General features: G+C 40.3%; 1 protein-coding gene across 3 annotated transcripts in view; it reads left to right on the top strand.

The window, feature by feature from the left end:
* LOC106071369 (uncharacterized) overlaps positions 1 to 20,164 on the top strand; it is a 108,593-nt gene extending 88,429 nt beyond the window's left edge. For all 3 annotated transcript variants that reach the window (XM_056024535.1, XM_056024537.1, XM_056024536.1), the window contains 3 exons: positions 14,926 to 15,464; positions 16,934 to 17,042; positions 17,925 to 20,164. In XM_056024535.1, the coding sequence (XP_055880510.1) occupies positions 14,992 to 15,464; positions 16,934 to 17,042; positions 17,925 to 19,160 (1,818 nt within the window). In that variant the 5' untranslated portion in view covers positions 14,926 to 14,991 and the 3' untranslated portion in view covers positions 19,161 to 20,164. The remainder of the gene's footprint in view (positions 1 to 14,925; positions 15,465 to 16,933; positions 17,043 to 17,924) is intronic.
* The last annotated feature ends 2,405 nt before the right edge of the window (positions 20,165 to 22,569 follow it).

Raw genomic sequence — 22,569 nt, 5'->3', positions numbered from 1 at the left:
TGTGGATATTTTTAAAGTTTTTTTTAAAACATTTTTTCACTCTTCCCCCATCTTACCAAAAAAAAAAAAGTTAATAGAATGTTTATTTTTCTAATGTCTTGCCACCCCCCGCCCTTTTAAAAGTAAATGTCAGCTACGCCACTGCTAACCGATAGAGTGAGTAAAGTAATGATCACCTGGTTTAACACTTTCACTGGCAGTCAATGTAGAACTGTGTCTGTGTGTGTCTATGTCTATGTGTGTGTCTATGTCTGTGTGTGTCTATGTCTGTGTGTGAATCTTTTCTTTTTTCTTTTTTTTTTGAATCTTTTAAAATCAATCTTCTTTGATAAACATTAGATCTACGACACTTTAAAAAAGAAAGCCTCCAATACCCCCACACAAAGAAAATGTAGCGTTCAAAGGAATAGTTCTTCTGTCTTTCTCTTTTTTTTTAATTGAAGGTCTGGTAGTGTCTGTGTGTCTATGTCTGTATGTGTCTATGTCTGTGTGTGTCTATGTGTGTCTATGTCTGTGTGTGTCTATATCTGTGTGTGTGTATGTCTGTGTGTGTGTGTCTATGTCTGTGTGTGTGTCTATGTCTGTGTGTGTCTATATCTGTGTGTGTCTATGTCTGTGTGTGTCTATGTCTATGTGTGTCTATGTGTGTGTCTATGTCTGTGTGTGTCTATATCTGTGTGTGTCTATATTTGTGTGTGTCTATGTCTATGTGTATCTATGTCTGTGTGTGTCTATGTCTGTGTGTGTCTATGTCTGTGTGTGTCTATGTCTGTGTGTGTCTATGTCTGTGTGTGTTTATGTCTGTGTGTGTCTATGTCTGTGTGTGTCTATGTCTGTGTGTCTGTGTGTGTCTATGTCTGTGTGTGTGTCTATATCTGTGTGTGTCTATGTCTGTGTGTATGTATGTGTGGTTGTCCCAATTTTCACAAAATGTTTTACTAGTTTTGTATACGTTTGTCTAATCTACATGTTTCCAAAAATAGAATCAGGTTGAATAAGCGATGAGCTGTTGTGGAAATTCTGAGGATGGTGGACCTTAATGAAAGTCCAGAATATCTGTATGCAGCACACAGTGATAAGACCTGCGACGGCACTGATCCCAAACAGTATCGGCACCTGCTGTAGATTTTTTAAAAAATGGAAGGGTAGGACTGCTGTGTGGGAACAATTTTCCTACCAGAGATAATGCTCAGGCTATTATCTTATTTCTGTATGATGATCTACAGTCGCTTCCAGACTGAAGGATACCTTATTAGTATAATATAGACCAGGTCTTATAAAAGTCGAATTCAGAGCTTTTTATTTATAATCTAGAATAGAAGTGCTTCAAGACTATTAAAAATACTAATAAAGAACAATGGAATTGAGTGGTTAATATTTCTTTGTGTTCTGTAAACTACGTCTGATGACCCGTATTCCACCGTGTTGACGGAAATACTTGTTCAGCTAAAGAAACAACATAAGTCTTTTTACGAATTAAAATAATTTTTTTCCGCAAGTTAAAATTTTTAAAGAGATTGAGCACACACTATAATAATAATAATATAATCTTTATTATCCATAAGGAAATCTGTCTTACAATTTGTGCATTACACCAAACAAAACAGTATAACTGTAGAAAACCAAAATATACATTCACACCAGACTCACTCATAATTTACATGCGAAAAGTTTTATCAGATTGTTTCTATTTAATGATTAAATTGCCAAGGGAACAAAAAAGTGTTTGTGTCTGTTTGTCTTTGTTATCGGCGTCTTATATCTCTTTTGTGATGGTAAAATCACAAAATCCTGACCTTTATTTCTTTATTTCTAGAATCTTTTTAGCTTTTTTATGAATGTTTGTTTCAACACAGCTGCCCAAATGGGGTTTGTTTTTTGCCAGTGATTTTGCCAGCAGCATTTAGGATTTTATGAAGCGAACAATATAACTTAATTTCAGTATTTGATTCCCAAATGCACACTATTTGAGCTATAAAACTGTTCTGACTGATCCCGCTTCCCTTTTTATCTTATACGGTACCCTTCCTATAATTTATTATGTTACGCTCACATCCTTTCTAGTGAGTACTCTTATCTAGACTGATATAAATGTTGCCAGAAACCTTAATAAATTGAAACTGTTTATGAAAACTAAATTTAGTGAATAAAAAAAAAAGCTGAAAGTGTTAAAATAAAGTTTATTAATTTATGCTGCAATAATTTTTGGATTCGAAACAAAAAAATGCTTTTTTTTTTGTGGGGGGGGGGGATTTAAAGGTTTGGGAGGTTCTTCTTTAAGTGTTTTATTATTATTATTATTATTTGTTCTTTACACTGATAATAAATGTTGAAAAAAAATGTTGAGTTGTGTTTGAGTGTACTTTAAAAGACGCGTCCTTCAGAATGGTTGGTTTCGTTGTTGTTGTTTTGAGCATTCCAAATGCTTCTTTTGAAATAAGTTTTCCTTTTTTTTACAAAAAAAAACATATCTTGCAAAAATACTGAAGTGTTCAAAGTGCCCGCCATATTTTGCGTCTGATAAAAACTACGTCTGCTATCTTCCGGCTGTCATTCTCTCAGAAATCTGGCCAGCTTGTACAGGAGGACTGCTTGAAACTTGTAGGACACAAGAGAAGACACTTGCGACATTTGGAGAGTTTTTCTTTTAGGTTTATATTTTCTAGATTTTTGTTTAAAATTTATCTCTGTTTCTTGCTGATCGATTGTGGTGTCGTTCGAACGGTCGATGGGTAATTATCTTGCTATCCATTTTCAACATACATCTATCAACCGCTTTTGATCAGCGTGTGTGTGTGTGTGTTTTGTAGGTCTGTTTGATCTAATGAAATACCCAGAAGTACCACATTTCTTATTCCGTAATGCCAGGATGGGTGCAGATAAGTACTATTTCCAAGTGCAATAAGAGCATAAAAAGAATTGCTTTATTCATTGTAAAAATGATTTACATAAATTTATATGCAATCGCTTGTGTCATTTATACATTTACAGAAGTATACCAATGCATTGACTATTTAAGGTTTTAGTATAGCGATTTACAAAACTCTAAGCCAACCATGACTGCTTCTTGAGCTTAAAAGACTTCTTGTAGATCCAATTGCTGTATTACAAAAAATGTATTAGATGTTGATTGTTACTTAGCAATATGGTTACTAAGAGCTGGCGACTGGGATTCCATAGGCATTTCACATTGAAATTATTTCTTGAAAGCTACAAAATAGCTGTTTTGTTATTTTTTTAATCATAAAAAACTCGGAATGTTATTTAGATGACTATGAAACGTCATTTATTTTAAGGCCATCAAATGTCGTCTGCTCGAAAAGAAACGAAATTCACAAAGAGTAATGTTTGTGAAGTCCGCTAACCCTTCTACGGATTTAGCCTGTTAATTATTTTCACTTCAATTATGCTTTACAATTCATGGCATATTTCAAAGAACTAGCGATCTCCCGAGGATTGTGTCACGTGACCAGAGAGAAGTCCATGACAACAAAAACTATTGAGCGGGAATTACCAGTCACTATGAAGCCTACAAGATTTCAAGTGGACTCGTACAAAAAAAGTGAATTCAAGTCACCATCTTGTTAACGAAATGAGTTTAGAGGCTACTGTAAGTAAAGCATCTTGTTTAGTCATGTACATTACACATTTTATAGGACTTCATTGAGCGCGATACCATTGATAGTCGAATACAGAAATGATATTTGATTAATTCATTAGCTTCGATGCCTGAGATATTCTGGTACAGGACTAAACTTTGATAAATTCATAATATATACCTTGGCTGTTTCAAGTACTAAATATATTGATTCTGCCGCGATTCAAGAAGCCTATGAAATATATCAAGATTCCATCTTTGAAAGTCCTAGATCTATTTAAAATGCAAGAATGTAACAAGATGAGCCTTGATTAAAGATTGAAAAGGGGGTTTGGGAGGGGGCTAAACTATCTCGTTGATCTGAGTGATGTGAAATTGATCTTATTGAACGAGTGTCTGGTGGGGGGAGAGGAAGGGAGACATTACGAAATAAAAAGTTACAATAACAATTTAAAAAAAAATGTCTTCAATTCCAAAGATTAAGGATGAGCGCTGTGTTTCACATGACTACGCAAACTCAGTTGCAAACTCTGATGCAGACAAAGTCGTCGTCCGGCGGGGGGTCTATTTAAATGTTCTTTACGTCTTTTGCGCTTTTTCTTTGGGCCTCCAATGTGTGCCCAGCGGCCCTCGTGAGAGCTCTTTAACTGACAATGACATTTGGGGTTCATGTCTAGCAGCTCCATCATGTCTAGCAGCTCCATCATGTCTAGCAGCTCCATCATGTGCAGCTTCATCATGTCTAGCAGCTCCATCATGTCTAGCAGCTCCATCATGTCTAGCAGCCCCATCATGTCTAGCAGCTCCATCATGTCTAGCAGCTTCATCATGTCTAGCAGCTTCATCATGTCTAGCAGCTCCATCATGTCTAGCAGCTCCATCATGTCTAGCAGCCCCATCATGTCTAGCAGCTCCATCATGTCTAGCAGCTTCATCATGTCTAGCAGCTCCATTATGTCTAGCAGCTCCATCATGTCTAGCAGCTCCATCATGTCTAGCAGCTCCATCATGTCTAGCAGCTCCATCATGTCTAGCAGCTTCATCATGTCTAGCAGCTCCATCATGTCTAGCAGCTCCATCATGTCTAACAGCTCCATAATGTCTAGCAGCTTCATCATGTCTAGCAGCTCCATCATGTGCATCTTCATCATGTCTAGCAGCCCCATCATGTCTAGCAGCTCCATCATGTCTAGCAGCTCCATCATGTCTAGCAGCTCCATCATGTCTAGCAGCTCCATCATGTCTAGCAGCTCCATCATGTCTAGCAGCTCCATCATGTGCAGCTTCATCATGTCTAGCAGCCCCATCATGTCTAGCAGCTCCATCATGTCTAGCAGCTCCATCATGTCTAGCAGCTCCATCATGTCTAGCAGCTCCATCATGTCTAGCAGCTCCATCATGTCTAGCAGCTCCATCATGTCTAGCAGCTCCATCATGTCTAGCAGCTTCATTATGTCTAGCAGCTTCATTATGTCTAGCAGCTTCATTATGTCTAGCAGCTTCATTATGTCTAGCAGCTCCATCATGTCTAGCAGCTCCATCATGTCTAGCAGCTCCATCATGTCTAGCAGCTCCATCATGTCTAACAGCTCCATAATGTCTAGCAGCTCCATCATGTCTAGCAGCTTCATCATGTCTAGCTGCTCCATCATGTCTAGCAGCTTCATTATGTCTAGCAGCTCCATCATGTCTAGCAGCTCCAACATGTCTAGCAGCTCCATCATGTCTAGCAGCTCCAACATGTCTAGCAGCTCCATCATGTCTAGCAGCTCCATCATGTCTAGCAGCTTCATCATGTGTAGCAGCTCCATCATGTCTAGCAGCTCCATCATGTCTAGCAGCTTCATCATGTCTAGCAGCTCCATCATGTCTAGCAGCTCCATCATGTCTAGCAGCTCCATCATGTCTAGCAGCTCCATCATGTCTAGCAGCTCCATCATGTCTAGCAGCTTCATTATGTCTAGCAGCTTCATCATGTCTAGCAGCTTCATCATGTCTAGCAGCTTCATTATGTCTAGCAGCTTCATTATGTCTAGCAGCTTCATTATGTCTAGCAGCTCCATTATGTCTAGCAGCTTCATCATGTCTAGCAGCTTCATTATGTCAAGCAGCTTCATTATGTCTAGCAGCTCCATCATGTATAGCAGCTTCATTATGTCTAGCAGCTCCATCATGTCTAGCAGCTTCATCATGTCTAGCAGCTCCATCATGTCTAGCAGCTTCATCATGTCTAGCAGCTCCATCATGTCTAGCAGCTTCATTATGTCTAGCAGCTCCATCATGTCTAGCAGCTTCATTATGTCTAGCAGCTCCATCATGTCTAGCAGCTCCATCATGTCTAGCAGCTCCATCATGTCTAGCAGCTTCATTATGTCTAGCAGCTCCATCATGTCTAGCAGCTTCATTATGTCTAGCAGCTTCATTATGTCTAGCAGCTCCATCATGTCTAGCAGCTTCATCATGTCTAGCAGCTTCATCATGTCTAGCAGCTCCATCATGTCTAGCAGCTCCAACATGTCTAGCAGCTCCATCATGTCTAGCAGCTCCAACATGTCTAGCAGCTCCATCATGTCTAGCAGCTCCATCATGTCTAGCAGCTTCATCATGTCTAGCAGCTCCATCATGTCTAGCAGCTCCATCATGTTTAGCAGCTTCATCATGTCTAGCAGCTCCATTATGTCTAGCAGCTTCATCATGTCTAGCAGCTTCATTATGTCTAGCAGCTCCATCATGTCTAGCAGCTCCATCATGTCTAGCAGCTCCATTATGTCTAGCAGCTCCATCATGTCTAGCAGCTTCATCATGTCTAGCAGCTTCATTATGTCTAGCAGCTTCATCATGTCTAGCAGCTTCATTATGTCTAGCAGCTTCATTATGTCTAGCAGCTTCATTATGTCTAGCAGCTTCATTATGTCTAGCAGCTTCATTATGTCTAGCAGCTTCATCATGTCTAGCAGCTCCATCATGTCTAGCAGCTTCATTATGTCTAGCAGCTTCATCATGTCTAGCAGCTTCATCATGTCTAGCAGCTTCATTATGTCTAGCAGCTTCATTATGTCTAGCAGCTTCATTATGTCTAGCAGCTCCATTATGTCTAGCAGCTTCATCATGTCTAGCAGCTTCATTATGTCTAGCAGCTCCATCATGTCTAGCAGCTCCATCATGTCTAGCAGCTCCATCATGTCTAGCAGCTCCATCATGTCTAGCAGCTTCATCATGTCTAGCAGCTTCATCATGTCTAGCAGCTCCATCATGTCTAGCAGCTTCATCATGTCTAGCAGCTTCATCATGTCTAGCAGCTTCATCATGTCTAGCAGCTCCAACATGTCTAGCAGCTCCATCATGTCTAGCAGCTTCATCATGTCTAGCAGCTCCATCATGTCTAGCAGCTTCATCATGTCTAGCAGCTTCATCATGTCTAGCAGCTTCATCATGTCTAGCAGCTCCAACATGTCTAGCAGCTCCATCATGTCTAGCAGCTTCATCATGTCTAGCAGCTCCATCATGTCTAGCAGCTCCATCATGTCTAGCAGCTCCATCATGTCTAGCAGCTCCATCATGTCTAGCAGCTTCATCATGTCTAGCAGCTTCATCATGTCTAGCAGCTCCATCATGTCTAGCAGCTCCATCATGTCTAGCAGCTTCATCATGTCTAGCAGCTCCATCATGTCTAGCAGCTTCATTATGTCTAGCAGCTTCATTATGTCTAGCAGCTTCATTATGTCTAGCAGCTCCATCATGTCTAGCAGCTTCATCATGTCTAGCAGCTCCATCATGTCTAGCAGCTTCATTATGTCTAGCAGCTTCATTATGTCTAGCAGCTTCATTATGTCTAGCAGCTCCATCATGTCTAGCAGCTTCATCATGTCTAGCAGCTCCATCATGTCTAGCAGCTCCATCATGTCTAGCAGCTTCATCATGTCTAGCAGCTCCATCATGTCTAGCAGCTTCATTATGTCTAGCAGCTCCATCATGTCTAGCAGCTTCATCATGTCTAGCAGCTTCATCATGTCTAGCAGCTCCATCATGTCTAGCAGCTCCATCATGTCTAGCAGCTTCATCATGTCTAGCAGCTTCATCATGTCTAGCAGCTTCATCATGTCTAGCAGCTTCATCATGTCTAGCAGCTTCATCATGTCTAGCAGCTCCAACATGTCTAGCAGCTCCATCATGTCTAGCAGCTTCATCATGTCTAGCAGCTCCATCATGTCTAGCAGCTTCATCATGTCTAGCAGCTTCATCATGTCTAGCAGCTTCATCATGTCTAGCAGCTCCAACATGTCTAGCAGCTCCATCATGTCTAGCAGCTTCATCATGTCTAGCAGCTCCATCATGTCTAGCAGCTCCATCATGTCTAGCAGCTCCATCATGTCTAGCAGCTTCATTATGTCTAGCAGCTTCATTATGTCTAGCAGCTTCATTATGTCTAGCAGCTCCATTATGTCTAGCAGCTTCATCATGTCTAGCAGCTTCATTATGTCTAGCAGCTCCATCATGTCTAGCAGCTCCATCATGTCTAGCAGCTCCATCATGTCTAGCAGCTCCATCATGTCTAGCAGCTTCATCATGTCTAGCAGCTTCATCATGTCTAGCAGCTCCATCATGTCTAGCAGCTTCATCATGTCTAGCAGCTTCATCATGTCTAGCAGCTTCATCATGTCTAGCAGCTCCAACATGTCTAGCAGCTCCATCATGTCTAGCAGCTTCATCATGTCTAGCAGCTCCATCATGTCTAGCAGCTCCAACATGTCTAGCAGCTCCATCATGTCTAGCAGCTTCATCATGTCTAGCAGCTCCATCATGTCTAGCAGCTCCATCATGTCTAGCAGCTCCATCATGTCTAGCAGCTTCATCATGTCTAGCAGCTTCATCATGTCTAGCAGCTCCATCATGTCTAGCAGCTCCATCATGTCTAGCAGCTTCATCATGTCTAGCAGCTCCATCATGTCTAGCAGCTTCATTATGTCTAGCAGCTTCATTATGTCTAGCAGCTTCATTATGTCTAGCAGCTCCATCATGTCTAGCAGCTTCATCATGTCTAGCAGCTCCATCATGTCTAGCAGCTTCATTATGTCTAGCAGCTTCATTATGTCTAGCAGCTTCATTATGTCTAGCAGCTCCATCATGTCTAGCAGCTTCATCATGTCTAGCAGCTCCATCATGTCTAGCAGCTCCATCATGTCTAGCAGCTTCATCATGTCTAGCAGCTCCATCATGTCTAGCAGCTTCATTATGTCTAGCAGCTCCATCATGTCTAGCAGCTTCATCATGTCTAGCAGCTCCATCATGTCTAGCAGCTTCATCATGTCTAGCAGCTCCATCATGTCTAGCAGCTTCATCATGTCTAGCAGCTCCATTATGTCTAGCAGCTTCATCATGTCTAGCAGCTCCATCATGTCTAGCAGCTCCATCATGTCTAGCAGCTTCATCATTTCTAGCAGCTTCATCATGTCTAGCAGCTTCATCATTTCTAGCAGCTTCATCATGTCTAGCAGCTTCATCATGTCTAGCAGCTTTTACTCGTGAATGACGTCTATATTTTTTTCAAAGAGACCTCAGATAATTAGGTCAATGATTTGTGCAGTTGCGGCGTGCGTTATCTCATGATTTACCTTCATCTATCTTTTAATCTGCTGGACTGTTGGGGCACCACACAAGATTTATCAACGGTCTTTCTCCATTCCTCTCTGTCGTTTGCCTTGGACAAAACCTCTTTCAATGGCTAGCCCATCCATTGTCTTCCCCTCGCTTTCTCTGTCTGCCTCTTCTTCTTTTTCCTGGTACTTTTCCCTGGAGGAAGGTCTTTGCGAGCCTCGAAGACATTGTAATATGGCCATAAAGTTTGCTTTTTATTTTTCTAATTTTTTTTTACAATAGTTAGTAGGTCATCGTGGGGTCCAATTGCTGATATTGTTGCACTAAAAGGTCAAAGGTTCTACACTTATGGAGAACAGAAATTAGTTTGACTCAAACATTTTCAATGTGACTTATCATCAAAACAAAACAAAAATAAAGAGAAATATAAAGAACTACTCTCATTCCGAGTTTCCACACTTCCCTAATTAACAGTCAGCACATCAAATGAGAGAGCTTCTCGGGTAGAAAGTTTAGACTCTGGCATCAAGTTGTCAGCATAATAATCAACTTCCAAGGGAAATAATCAACTTCCAAGGAAAGGCGAGATGGACGCGAAAGAGGTTGAGACAATGACAAGTTTTGAAGAGTCGATCGGTTGTTTTTTTTTCCCCATCAATTTGTCCTCGTCCAATGTTTTTGTCCATCGCTCGTGACGTCCTTCTAGTGTTTCCTGAAAGCCGAGCCGTGTCTCGTGACGTCACTGAGGTAACTCGAGCAGGTCTAAATAAATGTCACATACATCGTTGTATTCAAGTTTTATTATTTTTACAAGCCAGACATTACAAACAAAATATAAAAATAAAGCATTACATTTCTTAGTTTTAATATCATCTATTTCTTTTTTTTTTTTTTTATTCTTTTGATGGCTCGTGTCAGTCAGTCTAGAACAAGACTAGAGTCAGACTGGTGGCAGCTCATGGACATGAAAAATCAGATGCTGGAGTGTGTGTGTGTGTGTGAGAGAGAGAGAGAGAGAGAGAGAGCAAAGACATAGAAAAAGAAAAACAGAGTGTAGAGAATAGATAGAGAGCGACGAGAAATGGGGGGGGGGGGTTAGATTGTGGATAGAGTATATTTAGAGAGGGGAGAGAGAGAAATATGAAAGAGAATGCACAGCGTGATGAGAAAGAGAGAGAGAGAGACTAAATGAGTACAGAGTGAGAGATAACAGAGAAAGAGAGAGAAACTTGAAAGAGAGTTCAGATAGAAAAGACGTCTGCAAAAACTAAAACAATTGTTATTGCACATTAATGTCTGTATTTAGTATAACGGGCAGCAATACAGGGCATGGTAAGTCTAGTGACAGAGCTGTAGCCTTTCAACTGAATGTGCTGCCAACTAGAATTCTAAAGAAGGAAAGGGCAATCTAAGTTGTTGCCAACTCTAATGATTTTATCTATCATAGATAATTTTAGCTCAAAAAAAAAAATTACTTAGCCAGGTTAAAAAAAAGCTTTTAATTCAGAGGAGTTTTCATGGGTTGAGCCACAGTGATTCTCTCTCTCTCTTTCTCTCTCTCTCACACACACACACACACACTCTCTCATATATGTCATCATATGTGTCATTTTTTTTTAAAGTAATAAAGGGGGATTACTCGTGCGTTTCTAAGAGAAAGAGAGAGAAAAGTATTTATGTGACAGCCAGTAAGATGAAAACATTTATGACAAAAGCTTTAATCATTCTCTTTTTTTTTCATCTCTTTTTTTAGAGAAAGAAAGAATATTAGAATTGTGTTTGATAGAAAAGAAAACAAATAATAAAAAAAAAAACAGGATTAACAAACTTTAATGAAAATAAAAAGGAATGGAGCAGAGGTCAGAAGTGAAAGTTGAAAACATTTTTTGACCTTTATTCATATCAATAAATGGCTGATTTTTGTTTTTTTATTCATTCATCGAATAGTGTTCCTGTTTTACGAGGATGAAGACATGCTAATTAGGACATACGAATAAGGAAATACTAATTAGAACATTGTAATGAGCTTTTAGGAGGGCCTCAGACGATTCTGCCTTTTTAGCAGGGGCTTGGATGTGTTCCTCCCAACTGGTTGTGCGTGGTCACGTGATCTACTGTCATCATCCTTAATCTTCGGAATCGAACACAATGTCTGCATTTATGTATAATATCAGGGTCTCGTGTTTTGTTAATATGACTTTTAGTACTGACGGTTTGTATTTCTTTTCAAGAAAGAGAGAGAGAGAGAGTGAAAGAGTGGGAGAGAGAAAGAGAGAGAGAGAGTGAAAGAGAGAGAGGGAGAGAGGGAGAAGAGAAAGAGAGAGAGAGAGAGAGAAAGAGTTAGAGAGAGAGAGGAGAGAAAAGAGAGAGAATAGAAAAAGAGTGGGAGAGAGAGTAAAAGAGTGAGAGAGAGAGTGAGAGAAAGAAAAGAGAAAGAGAGTGAGAGAGAAAAGAGAAAGAGAGTGAGAGAGAGAAGAGAAAGAGAGTGAGAGAGAGAAGAGAAAGAGAGTGAGAGAGAGAAGAGAAAGAGAGAGAGAAGAGAGAAGGAAGAGAAAAAGAGTGAGAGAGAAAAGAGAAAGAGAGTGAGAGAGAAAAGAGAAAGAGAGTGAGAGAGAGAAGAGAAAGAGAGTGAGAGAGAGAAGAGAAAGAGAGAGAGAAGAGAGAAGGAAGAGAAAAAGAGTGAGAGAGAAAAGAGAAAGACAGAGAGGAGAAAGAGAGAAAAGAAAGAGTGAGAGATTGTATGCAAATTGTTTTATTCAAAGAAACTGTTGCTTTAAACCGAATAATTGATCTTGAAGCGTTTGAGCTGTTCATACTATTAGACACCGTTATTGCACTTGCAGATCGCAAGGCGATTTGGGAGGGGGAGGGCTAATTAAATAAAAACCTGTCTTCTTTATTCAATCCAGAGGAGAGAAACAAAACAAAACATCTGCTGAACAAAACAATGGCCATATTTCAGCAGGCTGGAAGACGCATATTAAATGAATGTACGTGACCTTATAAGCTACAGACGCTTTTTTAAGAGATACAAATGATATGTCAACAAAGCAACTGCTTTCTTATTTCTGCTTTTTTTTTAATTTTTTTTTTTTGTAAAGCGATAGAGTAAGCGTGTGTCCAGGCCGGATTTAGACCTGATAAGACTAATCTATTTGAGAAATGGGATCTCTTGTTATCAACATAAAGCCATTCAACATATATAGCAATTAAAAAAGCAAAATGGTGTCTAAAGTGATAAGACTAAGACTAAGACTGCTTTATTGATCGTTGTGCGTAATTGTTGTGATTACAAGGACTCTTTTCTCATATAAAGACAACATAACAGAAACATTCATATAGGCTAAATAGATGTCACTTGGATTACAGCTTCTCTTTATTAACCATACTTTGTTATGTGATGAGATTAATGATAATTACTGAATTATTGGTTTCTGAAATATTTTTGTTATGATGAACGGGATATAGATTTCTCCTTTTTGTGAGGGGGGGGGGGGGGAGAAGTGGAGTCATATGAATTATCATTACTGTTATGGTGTGTAAGCTACATAACTATGCTGGGAGAGTCCTGAGTCATTTTGCAAAGTTTGCAAACTATGCAAGGTGCACATTCGATACTACTGATGAATGCATATTACATTTTTAAAATCAAAACAAAGAAAATGAATGTCATAAAGTTTAACGGGTTTGAACATTTACATCATTTTTTATTATTATTATTATTATTATTATTAACACATTTTTATCTCATTTTTCTTCTCCTCAAATACTGCCTTTGTTCCTAGAGCGTTCTCTTCCCTCTCTTATCTGCCCTTGTCTCCGCTATTAAATCAGAAATGAGGGACATCACCGCAGGCGGTCACTTAAAAAATCTATTATGTCCCTTGTCCACTTCCCATAACTAACACAGTTTTTTTTTTCCCCTATTCTCTCCCTTTCTCTCTCTCTCTCTCTCTCTCTTTTTTTTCTCCAAAGTTTTTTGTTGGTTTTATTTTTTGAAACATTGTTGATTTTTTTAAATAAAAACTTTTTTTGTGTTTCTTTTGCACAAAAACCCATTAAGTTTCCTGAAAACTTAAAGAGCATAAATTATTGTGTCTTTATGTCAAGCGAAATGATGGCCTACACATGTAAGTGGCCTGTTGTAACGGTGATTTTATTTCAAATTAGACCCACATGGGCAACTCATTTCGAATGCATAGATTTCTGTCATTGGTGTTGTGTGTGTATCTCTGTGTATGGTATGTCTGTCTGTCTGTGTGTGGGGGGAGGGGTGTTTCCAGTGAACTGTGTTTTTTTAATGTTGTACATTAGAACGCCTGCGTCTTGTTGACTAAACTTATGTAGACACCACAATAAACATACATATAGGTAATTCTGTCGGACCAAGTAAAAACTAGGAACATTGGAGCCATCAGCTGCAAAACAAACAGCTGTAAATCTTTTGATAAAATTATATACATTCAGGGACGACTGGCTATGTGTTCGGTGGGAAGCGTGGTCGAGAGGCCAAGTGCGCTTGAACTTGGTTTGTCTTGGCTCGAGGTTCGACACCCGACTCGGGCAGAGTTGTATTTACTGAGCGCCCAAAGGCAGCACGGAAAACCAACTCCTAGATACCCCCTCCCCCCCCCCCCCCCCCCCACTGGTCCACAAATGAGATTGGACCAAAGCGCTCTGAGCATGCTATAAGCATGAAAGTAGCGCTATATAAAAGCTATAATAATAATAATAATGGGCATTCGGGCAAAAGCCCGATGGGCCGGTATCCAAATTTGCCTTATGACCTCTGTTATGATCTTCCTTTTTTTAAGTCACGTCTGTATTTTATAAGATAAGGACGACTCGTGTTAAATTGTTAAAAGTGTATAGCATTTTTATTTAATTTTAAATTCTGCCAAGTCAATGATTTTCCTGGCTGACTCATGCAACCCATTCCAGGCTCTAATCGCTAAGGTATATTCTAATCTACAAAAATAAAAGGGACCCACTGAGTAACATATTTTTAAAATGTTTACACAGACTCTACTAGGTCCTACTAATTTAATCTAACACATGTTCCGAAACGATGTAATAGCCTACATCCGAAGACAATGCTACTAGATCTAGAAGCTTGCTCCATTTACGGCCTTCACACTTAGCGATTAGAGCATGGAATGGGTTGCCTGAGTCAGTCAGGAAAAATAATAACTTGGCAGAATTTAAGTCATTGGTTAACATGCATGACTAGATTCATGACGCGTAGGACGTAATCATCTTCTTTTTTTGAAGTAACGTCTGTATTATATAAGATAAGATAAGGACTAACGGTATATTTTTATAAGTTTACTGTGTGCATGTGTTTAGGCTGAGTACAGCAATCGATAAATTATCAAACTTAACATAATGATCTTGAGGACAGGACAGGAAGACCTAGAATTGGATGCCCCATATATAATACACAATTTATGGGCCTGATGGTATAGAAATACCCGGGCCTATTTCGACACACAGTCCGCCCTTGCATACATCTATAGCCTGCTTATACTTGTTCGGTTGAATATTATAAATACTTACTAATTTTTAGATTCGTAACAATAGACTTATGTCCGCTTTAAATTTTGATATGTTACAGTATTTAAAAAAAAAAAGATGGAACCTGACGAGATTTGATCTAGTGTCACGTTTAATAAAACCTTTATTTCATAAAGCCTTTTTTTAAAAGATGTTTTTTTTTCTTTTGTTCTTTCCAGGTCTTCAGTTATGTTGTGACGTTTCAAGCTTCTGCTACCCAGACTCTGACGTGTGCCTGAGTCGTCATGGCATCAATCACGTCGGCGGCTCTGACGTCGTCGGCAGTGATTCCCGCGGCTGCGGGTCTCCTGACCAGCCCGTCAACGCTTCTGCGGGATATCGATGCAGACGTGCGGGAGTTCTGGTCCAGCTTTCCATGCCCACCCCCTTGGCGACCGCGGCTGCTCATCGAGGTCAACTCGACCCGTTTGGACCCGAGCGTCAGCCGGACCGTCCAGACCTTTTTGGCGGGCAAGTGCGAGATCAGGCACATACTGTTCCCTTCAGACCTACAGGGGGGAGAAGAGGACGGCGCCGCCAACAACCGCTACAGCCCGCACCCTCGACGGACGGAGGCTCCAGATCTGGGGTCATCCCTGAGCGACCTCACCGAGGCTCGCCACTCGTGGTGTGACACTCCTTGTCAGCTGTCCATCGGCTGTGCCTTGTTTTTTGTGGTTGTGGTCATGATGGTGGCGGTACTGGTCTGCGTGACAAAGTAAGTAAATAGATACAGAGTACTTTACATAGATACAGAGTACTTTACATAGATACAGAGTACTTTACATAGATACAGAGTACTTTTAATTTTAAGTATTAAGTGCATGCGTCATCGTCTATGTAATTGTCTTACAGAGTTGGGACAAAGACTCTTGGAATTCTAGGATTATGGAAATTTGCCTCCATCTGCCAGTAGGAACAAACTTCTGTCTAGGAAAGATCTCTGTCTCTCTCTGTGGCACTTTACGTCTCAAGAGACGATCTTTTCTCTTTGCAACTTCTTGTGTGACTAAAGAGGCCAATTCTTGATACACAGCTTCTGTCTAGGAAAGATCTAAGCAGATGTAAATTATTACATCCCTATTAGCGATGACTCGTAACCCTGGATGCTCGGATTAAAAAGAGGCCAAAGGCCGAACACACCGTGGAAACTCGCCCGTGTTGCTTTTCTGTACCACATCAGCCGTGCAGGTGTTCATCGTAAAAAAACGTCCCCTTTAGGAACGGTGTGTGGAAAGTGCTATCTTTGTTAGGGATTTTTTTCCATCACGGCCAATGCAATGAACTTGGTCCTCATGCACAACAATGGGATTTTTTTTTTGCTCCCCAATTTGCCTAATGATCTCCTCCAACGACCGTATCGACAGGAGCGCCATACAAAGTACTTTTAAAGTTAAAACCGTATCGACAGGAGCGCCATACAAAGTACTTTGAAAGTATAAATAAAAAATGACACTTAGCCTACTTAGCGTAAATGGGGATTCGAACGCGGGCCGTGTGTAACATTCTCTTTAGAGGTAACGAAATTCAATGTGAAGAATTAATTCAGGGTGCATGATTGAATGCCACAGAAAAGACAAAAGCTATAGAATAAGTCATGAGAAAAGAAATGTTTTTATGTTCATAATTTTGAACTGAAAATACATTTTTAAAAAAACAACATTTTAACAAGTAGTAACAAAATTTTGAAATATATAAATCAATACCTACTTTAATTTCATACAGTATGTTAAAGTAAACATTCATATTTTACAAGTCACTGAAAAACAGAATGAAGAATTGGGTCAATGTGAGGATCGAACCTACGGCACTCTATTACTTAAGCTTCTGACTTCCTCTCCATACATGCATTCGCATCAGTTGAGCTTAAGACTGATTTCCAACCAACTTCCTTTCACCCATCTTTCATCAGAGGTGTAGTGAGGGGGGAGAAAAGGGCGCCATGGAGGGGGTGTGGGTGTGTGTGCCACAAGCCACTTATATTTCTATGTGATGTTCATGGAAATGGGGGGGGGGGGGGGGGCGCCAAAAAAGTACCTTGCCCCGGGCGCACGTTTTGCTCGCTACGCCTCTGCCTTCCATCCACGAAAAAAAGTGTAAGCTTTTAGTAGAAACTGAAAAAAAAATGTAATTTGTATTTTTTTTTCTGAAATGTATAGATAATATATATATCTATTGTTTGTACAGACATCGTGTGAGACACAAAATGGCGGCTGCTCGTCCTTCCCGCCAACAGTTACAACTGAGCACATCAACAAGCGATGCTGTCAACTGTGCTGATTTTACTAATCTAGAGGTTTGTAGTTTAGTTATAGATTTTTTTTTTCTTATCATGAAATGTTTTTGAGTTTTCCTACAATCCCCCCCCCCCCCCCCCCCCCCGCTATAGCCCCTGTCTCTTTGCAGATCAATCCTAAGTTAGAAGGTCAGAAATATTATCTACAAATAAAAGGCAGACAAGATGAGAAAGTCACGCCCTTTTCATCCCGCACCCCTCTTTTACCAACTTTTTTCTTATCTACCCCCCCCCTCTCATGATCAGCCCTTCAGTTTGGTTCTCTTGGAAGTGAATGAATGCTGCAGTAGTTCATCCGGTGCTGCTGTATCAAACATTTACAAATGTGATTCAATGGACCAACTTCTTGTCTCAAAGGGAAATGTAATTCACTGTCATTGCACACAAATTAATAGATCGGGCTATACGAGAGGAGCAGGCGCGGCGGTTTAGCGGTAAAGCGTTTGGCTTCCGAACCGGAGGTCCTTGGTTCGAATCCTAGTGATGACTAGGATTTTTTTTTTTATTTCTGAGTTCACCCAGTTCTAATGGGTACCTGGCATTAATTGGGGGAAACTAAAGGTTGTTGGTCGTTTTGCTGGCCTTATGAAACCTTCTTTAGCATTAGAAACAGAAGAAGAAGAAGAGAGAGAGAGAGAGTGAGAGAGAAGATAGAGAGAAAGAAAGAGGGGAAGAGAGATGAAAGATAGAGAAAAGGGGAATATGAGAGAAAGAAAAATAGAGAGAAAGAGTAAAGAGAGAGAAAAGAGAGGGAGGGGGAGGGACTGAAAGAGAGAAAAAGAGAGAGAGAGAGAGAGAGAGATGAACATGAATCTAAAAAGTGTGAAAGCAATTTGAAACTAAACTATTATGTAAAGTTTTTTTTCCTCTGCCTATTCTCAGGTACAAGGAGACGATGACATCATTTACCCGCCCTTCCGGCATAGAGGTCTGCCCATACCACCCGTGCCATGCCACCCTTCGTGCGACCCCAAATGGAACTGTCCTTCCTGCGCGTCACGCCACCCTCTGATGAGAATGAGCCCTTCCTCCCACTGCTACTCAAGGGCCTACTCGGCCGTCTACGAGACCATTGATGACGAGGACGAGGATGACGACCCGAGGCGGACGGACGACGGGAAGCCAAGGGTGAGAACTCCGTCAAAATCAAACAGTCGAGAGTCCTGCCACAGTTGCTCCCCTTGCCAGACGTCGCCGACAAGCATCAGCACCGTGCAGATAAGGCCTCGAGCCTTCGACGAGGGGAGAAACGGGAATCAGATGGCCGAGACGGGATTTAACGGGGACGATGCGCAGAATCGCTTCGGCATCTCGTTTTTGACTAATTACTTTGAACTCGAACATACCTGTGCCTTGTCAGCTGGTGCCAGCAATGGTGTGTCACGTGATCAGGCTTGCTTGCAATCGTTTCATCCAACTGACACTTCGGAGAACGTAGGCGAGCTTTATCAGAGGAATGACCAGGTGCAACTTTTCTCCCACGCGACGACGCCATTTCCTAAAGGGGCTCCTCCCTCGGCTCAGCAGTTTTATCCTCCACAGCCTAACGCACACCTTGCCACAAACGATCTATTTCCGCCTATGCCTCAGCAAGTGAATACGTTACCTCGTCATCGGGGGCAAGACGCCCTGTGTCCTCGGGGGCAAGAGGCTAACAAGCTCCAAGAGCTACGATCCCCTTCGTCTCACCATACACATTCCAGAAATTTGACCTCTGAGGTCAACAAGTGCACCACCTTCTTACCCCCGCATTCCCCAGCTAGCTCTGGCAACGCCAAGGGCTCTTCCCACCCCCAGGGTAACACCGTCTGCCCCATGTCCAGCTTCGAGCCCATCCTCTTGCCTACAAACTTCTACTGCAACAGCTGCAGGCTTGACGGTATCCCTGACTTTGAAGGCTTCCCCCCTCGCCAGAGGCATTTTCTGGCCTCAGGATCGCACCAAGGCGCGGGCGTCATCGGTCCAGACTTGCTGAAGGAAGCATCCAATCAAATTAAACAAGACTTGTCCAAACCTACCAAGCGCCCCGAGACCAATGACGACAACAACGAGGTCCCATTGAGGAAACCGGTCCTGGCACTACATTCCCAGTACTTCACTAAAACCTCTGCAGCTTGATGACTGCTGCTCTTGTGCTTTGCTAGTCTGATACACCGCTGATGCTTTTTGATGATTGTAATGTCATGTTTGTTTTTCATGTTCCGGATGTTCCTTCAAAGATAATCTAGATCCTAGCTCACGCCTCTCGCAGGACGACGGGGTATGGCAGCGGGCAGGGTATGAACCCGGGACCGTTAAAACGATTGAACGACAGTCCAGCGCGCATACCGCACGACCAGGCAGCCATCTAAATGGAACTGGTTAGCCTAACACTATGTACTTTTTGTAATGGGTTCAAAGCTAACACAAGGTCATACCCACTGAGTCAATAATCTAGAACCTTCTTAGTTATATTTAGGACGGAATCTCTTGACGTTTTGGGGTAAAGAATTTTGAAGTTTTGACTGGTCCAGTAAACAACTTCATCTATAAAAGGAGATCCAGATTTGGCGCTACAGACCATACATTATGCTTGGTTTCTTAAATAAACTTTGTTATTTCTTAAATAGGAGCATCTTGATATAAGTTCACTGGTCAAGCAGATGATTCTAGGTAATACTTTGATCGTTGATGACCAGTCATTTCCAATGAATTTCGGCCTAAAATCCGATTTTTTTCCCTTGTCGCCCTTCCAACTCTTCGTTTTAGTAGACGCCCAAATGCCCGCTATGGGGTCAGTATTGACAATAACGAACCAATGTTTAAATTGATAACAATAATCTAATTTTCTACAATGGTTAGGCTTGTATGATATTACATCCGAGTCTAGACTAGCTCATGTATTTTTTAAAGAAAAACAAAAAGCTCGCCCAGACAATCATCCAACTATCCGACCATGTATAAAGACAAGAAAAAAAAATATTTATATATTTTACAAATTTGATATGAAGAAAAAGAAAAATACTAGAAAAAACTCTGCCTATAAAGCGACATTATTATAAACACTTTTTTTTTTCAATGTGATGAGATGTACAGAAATAAACTGCCATTTATATTTTGAAAATAAAAAATCAATAAATGGATCTATTTCGTCTGGGTTTTTTTTTTATACAATTACTTGTTTACAAGTTTTGTGTTTGTTAGTTTGTGTGTGTGTGTGTGATTTATTTTTTCCTTTACATTGTTCACATTCTAGTATATCTTGTATGTAATAATTTTTGAAAACAGAATTCAACGGATACAATCCTTGATTTTCAAGAGAGAACGTCTGAAGTCATAGGCATACAGATGATCTAGGGATACTGCAGGGCCGCCCTTAGGCAATCGAAGGCCCTAGGCGAAATAACAAAACATTAAGACCTAAAAATACGCAAAAAAAAGTCAAAACCTTCCCTATCTAAATCAACAAATAAATGAAGCTCAAACAGCGCCGATAGCAGGAATGTGTTTCATTGTCAATCATGATCACCAGACTAGAAACAACGTTACAATGTCTTATCAATAGGAAGAAATAATGGTTTATGCCTATATAAAATTAATCCTTAACTGTTGGCTGGCCGAGTGGCCTATGAAAATGATTAATATTCGAAACAAATTTCTTATTTAGAAATGGGTATGTCTATATTGAGCTATGTTGTATACTATTGGAATATGGAAGACTTTCTTATGTACATGTACTTAGTACTATTCACTCAACATACCGATTTTCACTGAGAGCTTGGATTTGTTTTTAAGTCATCTTATCAAAGGGACGCTACTCAACAAACCCAATAATCTTAAGCTATTTTACTAGTTATCTTTCTTGGACCTTGCTTGTAGTAATACAAACCAAGGAAAGAAACCAACATGCTATCGATACGGTAAAGTCGGGTAAAAAGATCAATAACACATAAAAATAAAACACAAGATAAACTAGCACAGTATATCAGCTTTTCTCAGCCTGGTAAATGATCGGCTAAGCGCTGGTGAATTCTCAGGGGTGATTTAAAAATAGTTACAATTTATAATGTTTGTCTTGTTCTAAAAGTTTCGGATTTCCTTTCAAAACCAGACTAGTTCTAGGCGCAAGAATAAATTCTGTACTACAGGCATGTCAAACTCATTAAGGTGTACGGGTCGCATAAAATACTTACTATGACCTGAGGGGCCGCAGCGAAAAATCAGTTGCGAATCAGGATAGCAATATTCGATCCCAGAATGATTTATGTATGATTTTTTTTTTTTTTTATAAAACTCTTAAGCTCAATAGATTCTTGGTTTGGACATTCAGAGACTTGTGGAGAAACTTCGACAATGACCTGAAGCCCCAAGACAACATTCGTTTTTGTCTATGTCGATAACCATCGAGATTGATTTCCATCTGAGGATTCAAATTCATATTTATCATGACGTTGTTCTTATGGGGTTATTATTTCGTGAGCAATACGGTCCAAGGAAAGTATTTCCATCAGTAGCTCTTTCTTATGTGTTGGTAGAAAATATATCTTCTTTGAGGCTCTACATGAAAATGTATCGTAAAGTTTTGATCTAGACGGAAAATAATCGAGAAATATATTTGCCTCTTATACTTTCTGTATGATTGTGTTTTTTTATTTGTTTTTGCTTCGTATCTACAATTCGTTTTTATTTTGTTAGGACATCTACTTATTCGGTCTTTCAGGAATGGATCGTACTTGGATAGTAATTTCATTCAAGAATATTTCTTCGATTTTGTACTGCCAATTCTTCTTCAACTCGTTCGCGATGCCCATGGAGTGCCAGATTCTGCTTTAAGCAAAAAAAAAAAACACGTGATGTCCAAGATTCTCTACAGATAATCTCTCCACATTTTTCCCTCTTGCGTATTTAGATCTTGAGCCTTGGTGTCATTATTGTTGCCTAGTCACAGACAAACTTCAAGTTCTCTTCGAGCAAGTGATGTGTGGCTGAGATGCTAAAACCGCTTGGTTACGGCTTGGCCACCTTACAAGGCGTCTTGAGTTCGAATTCCGACTCAAGCAGGGTTGTGTTTGCTGAGCGGTTGAAAAATCTTCTCTCAGATATCCCTCCCCAGATACCCCTCCCCCCGCTGGTGTACAAAAGAGATTTGACCATTACTAGTTAATAATTAAAAAAAAACATCACCATTATAAACCAGTCCATTGAACAATGAAGTAACATGGCTTCAAAAAAAAAAGTGTAAAAGTTGCCTCCAGAGATTGAAACAAATGTTAAAATTAGATTCCAGCTGCTCTACAACTTACATTTAATTTAATTGAAGAAAAATATATGACATAACAAATTACCCAAACAAATAAATGTGTTTGTTTTTATTTATGTAATTATGTGTAGTTTCACTGAGAAAATTTGTCCTCTGTTTGATGCCCCCCCACCACTTGATGCACCGCACCACCCGCACATTTCTAGCTACGCCACTGCCTGTAAGGCTTGAGAAGCGCTATCTCAACAAACAAATACACAGTTTTGTAAATATAGCTTTGCCTACAAT

Source organism: Biomphalaria glabrata, chromosome 3 (assembly GCF_947242115.1).
Source record: "Biomphalaria glabrata chromosome 3, xgBioGlab47.1, whole genome shotgun sequence".
In the NCBI taxonomy this organism is placed as follows: domain Eukaryota; kingdom Metazoa; phylum Mollusca; class Gastropoda; family Planorbidae; genus Biomphalaria; species Biomphalaria glabrata.
This window is presented reverse-complemented; position numbering and strand designations above follow the sequence as displayed.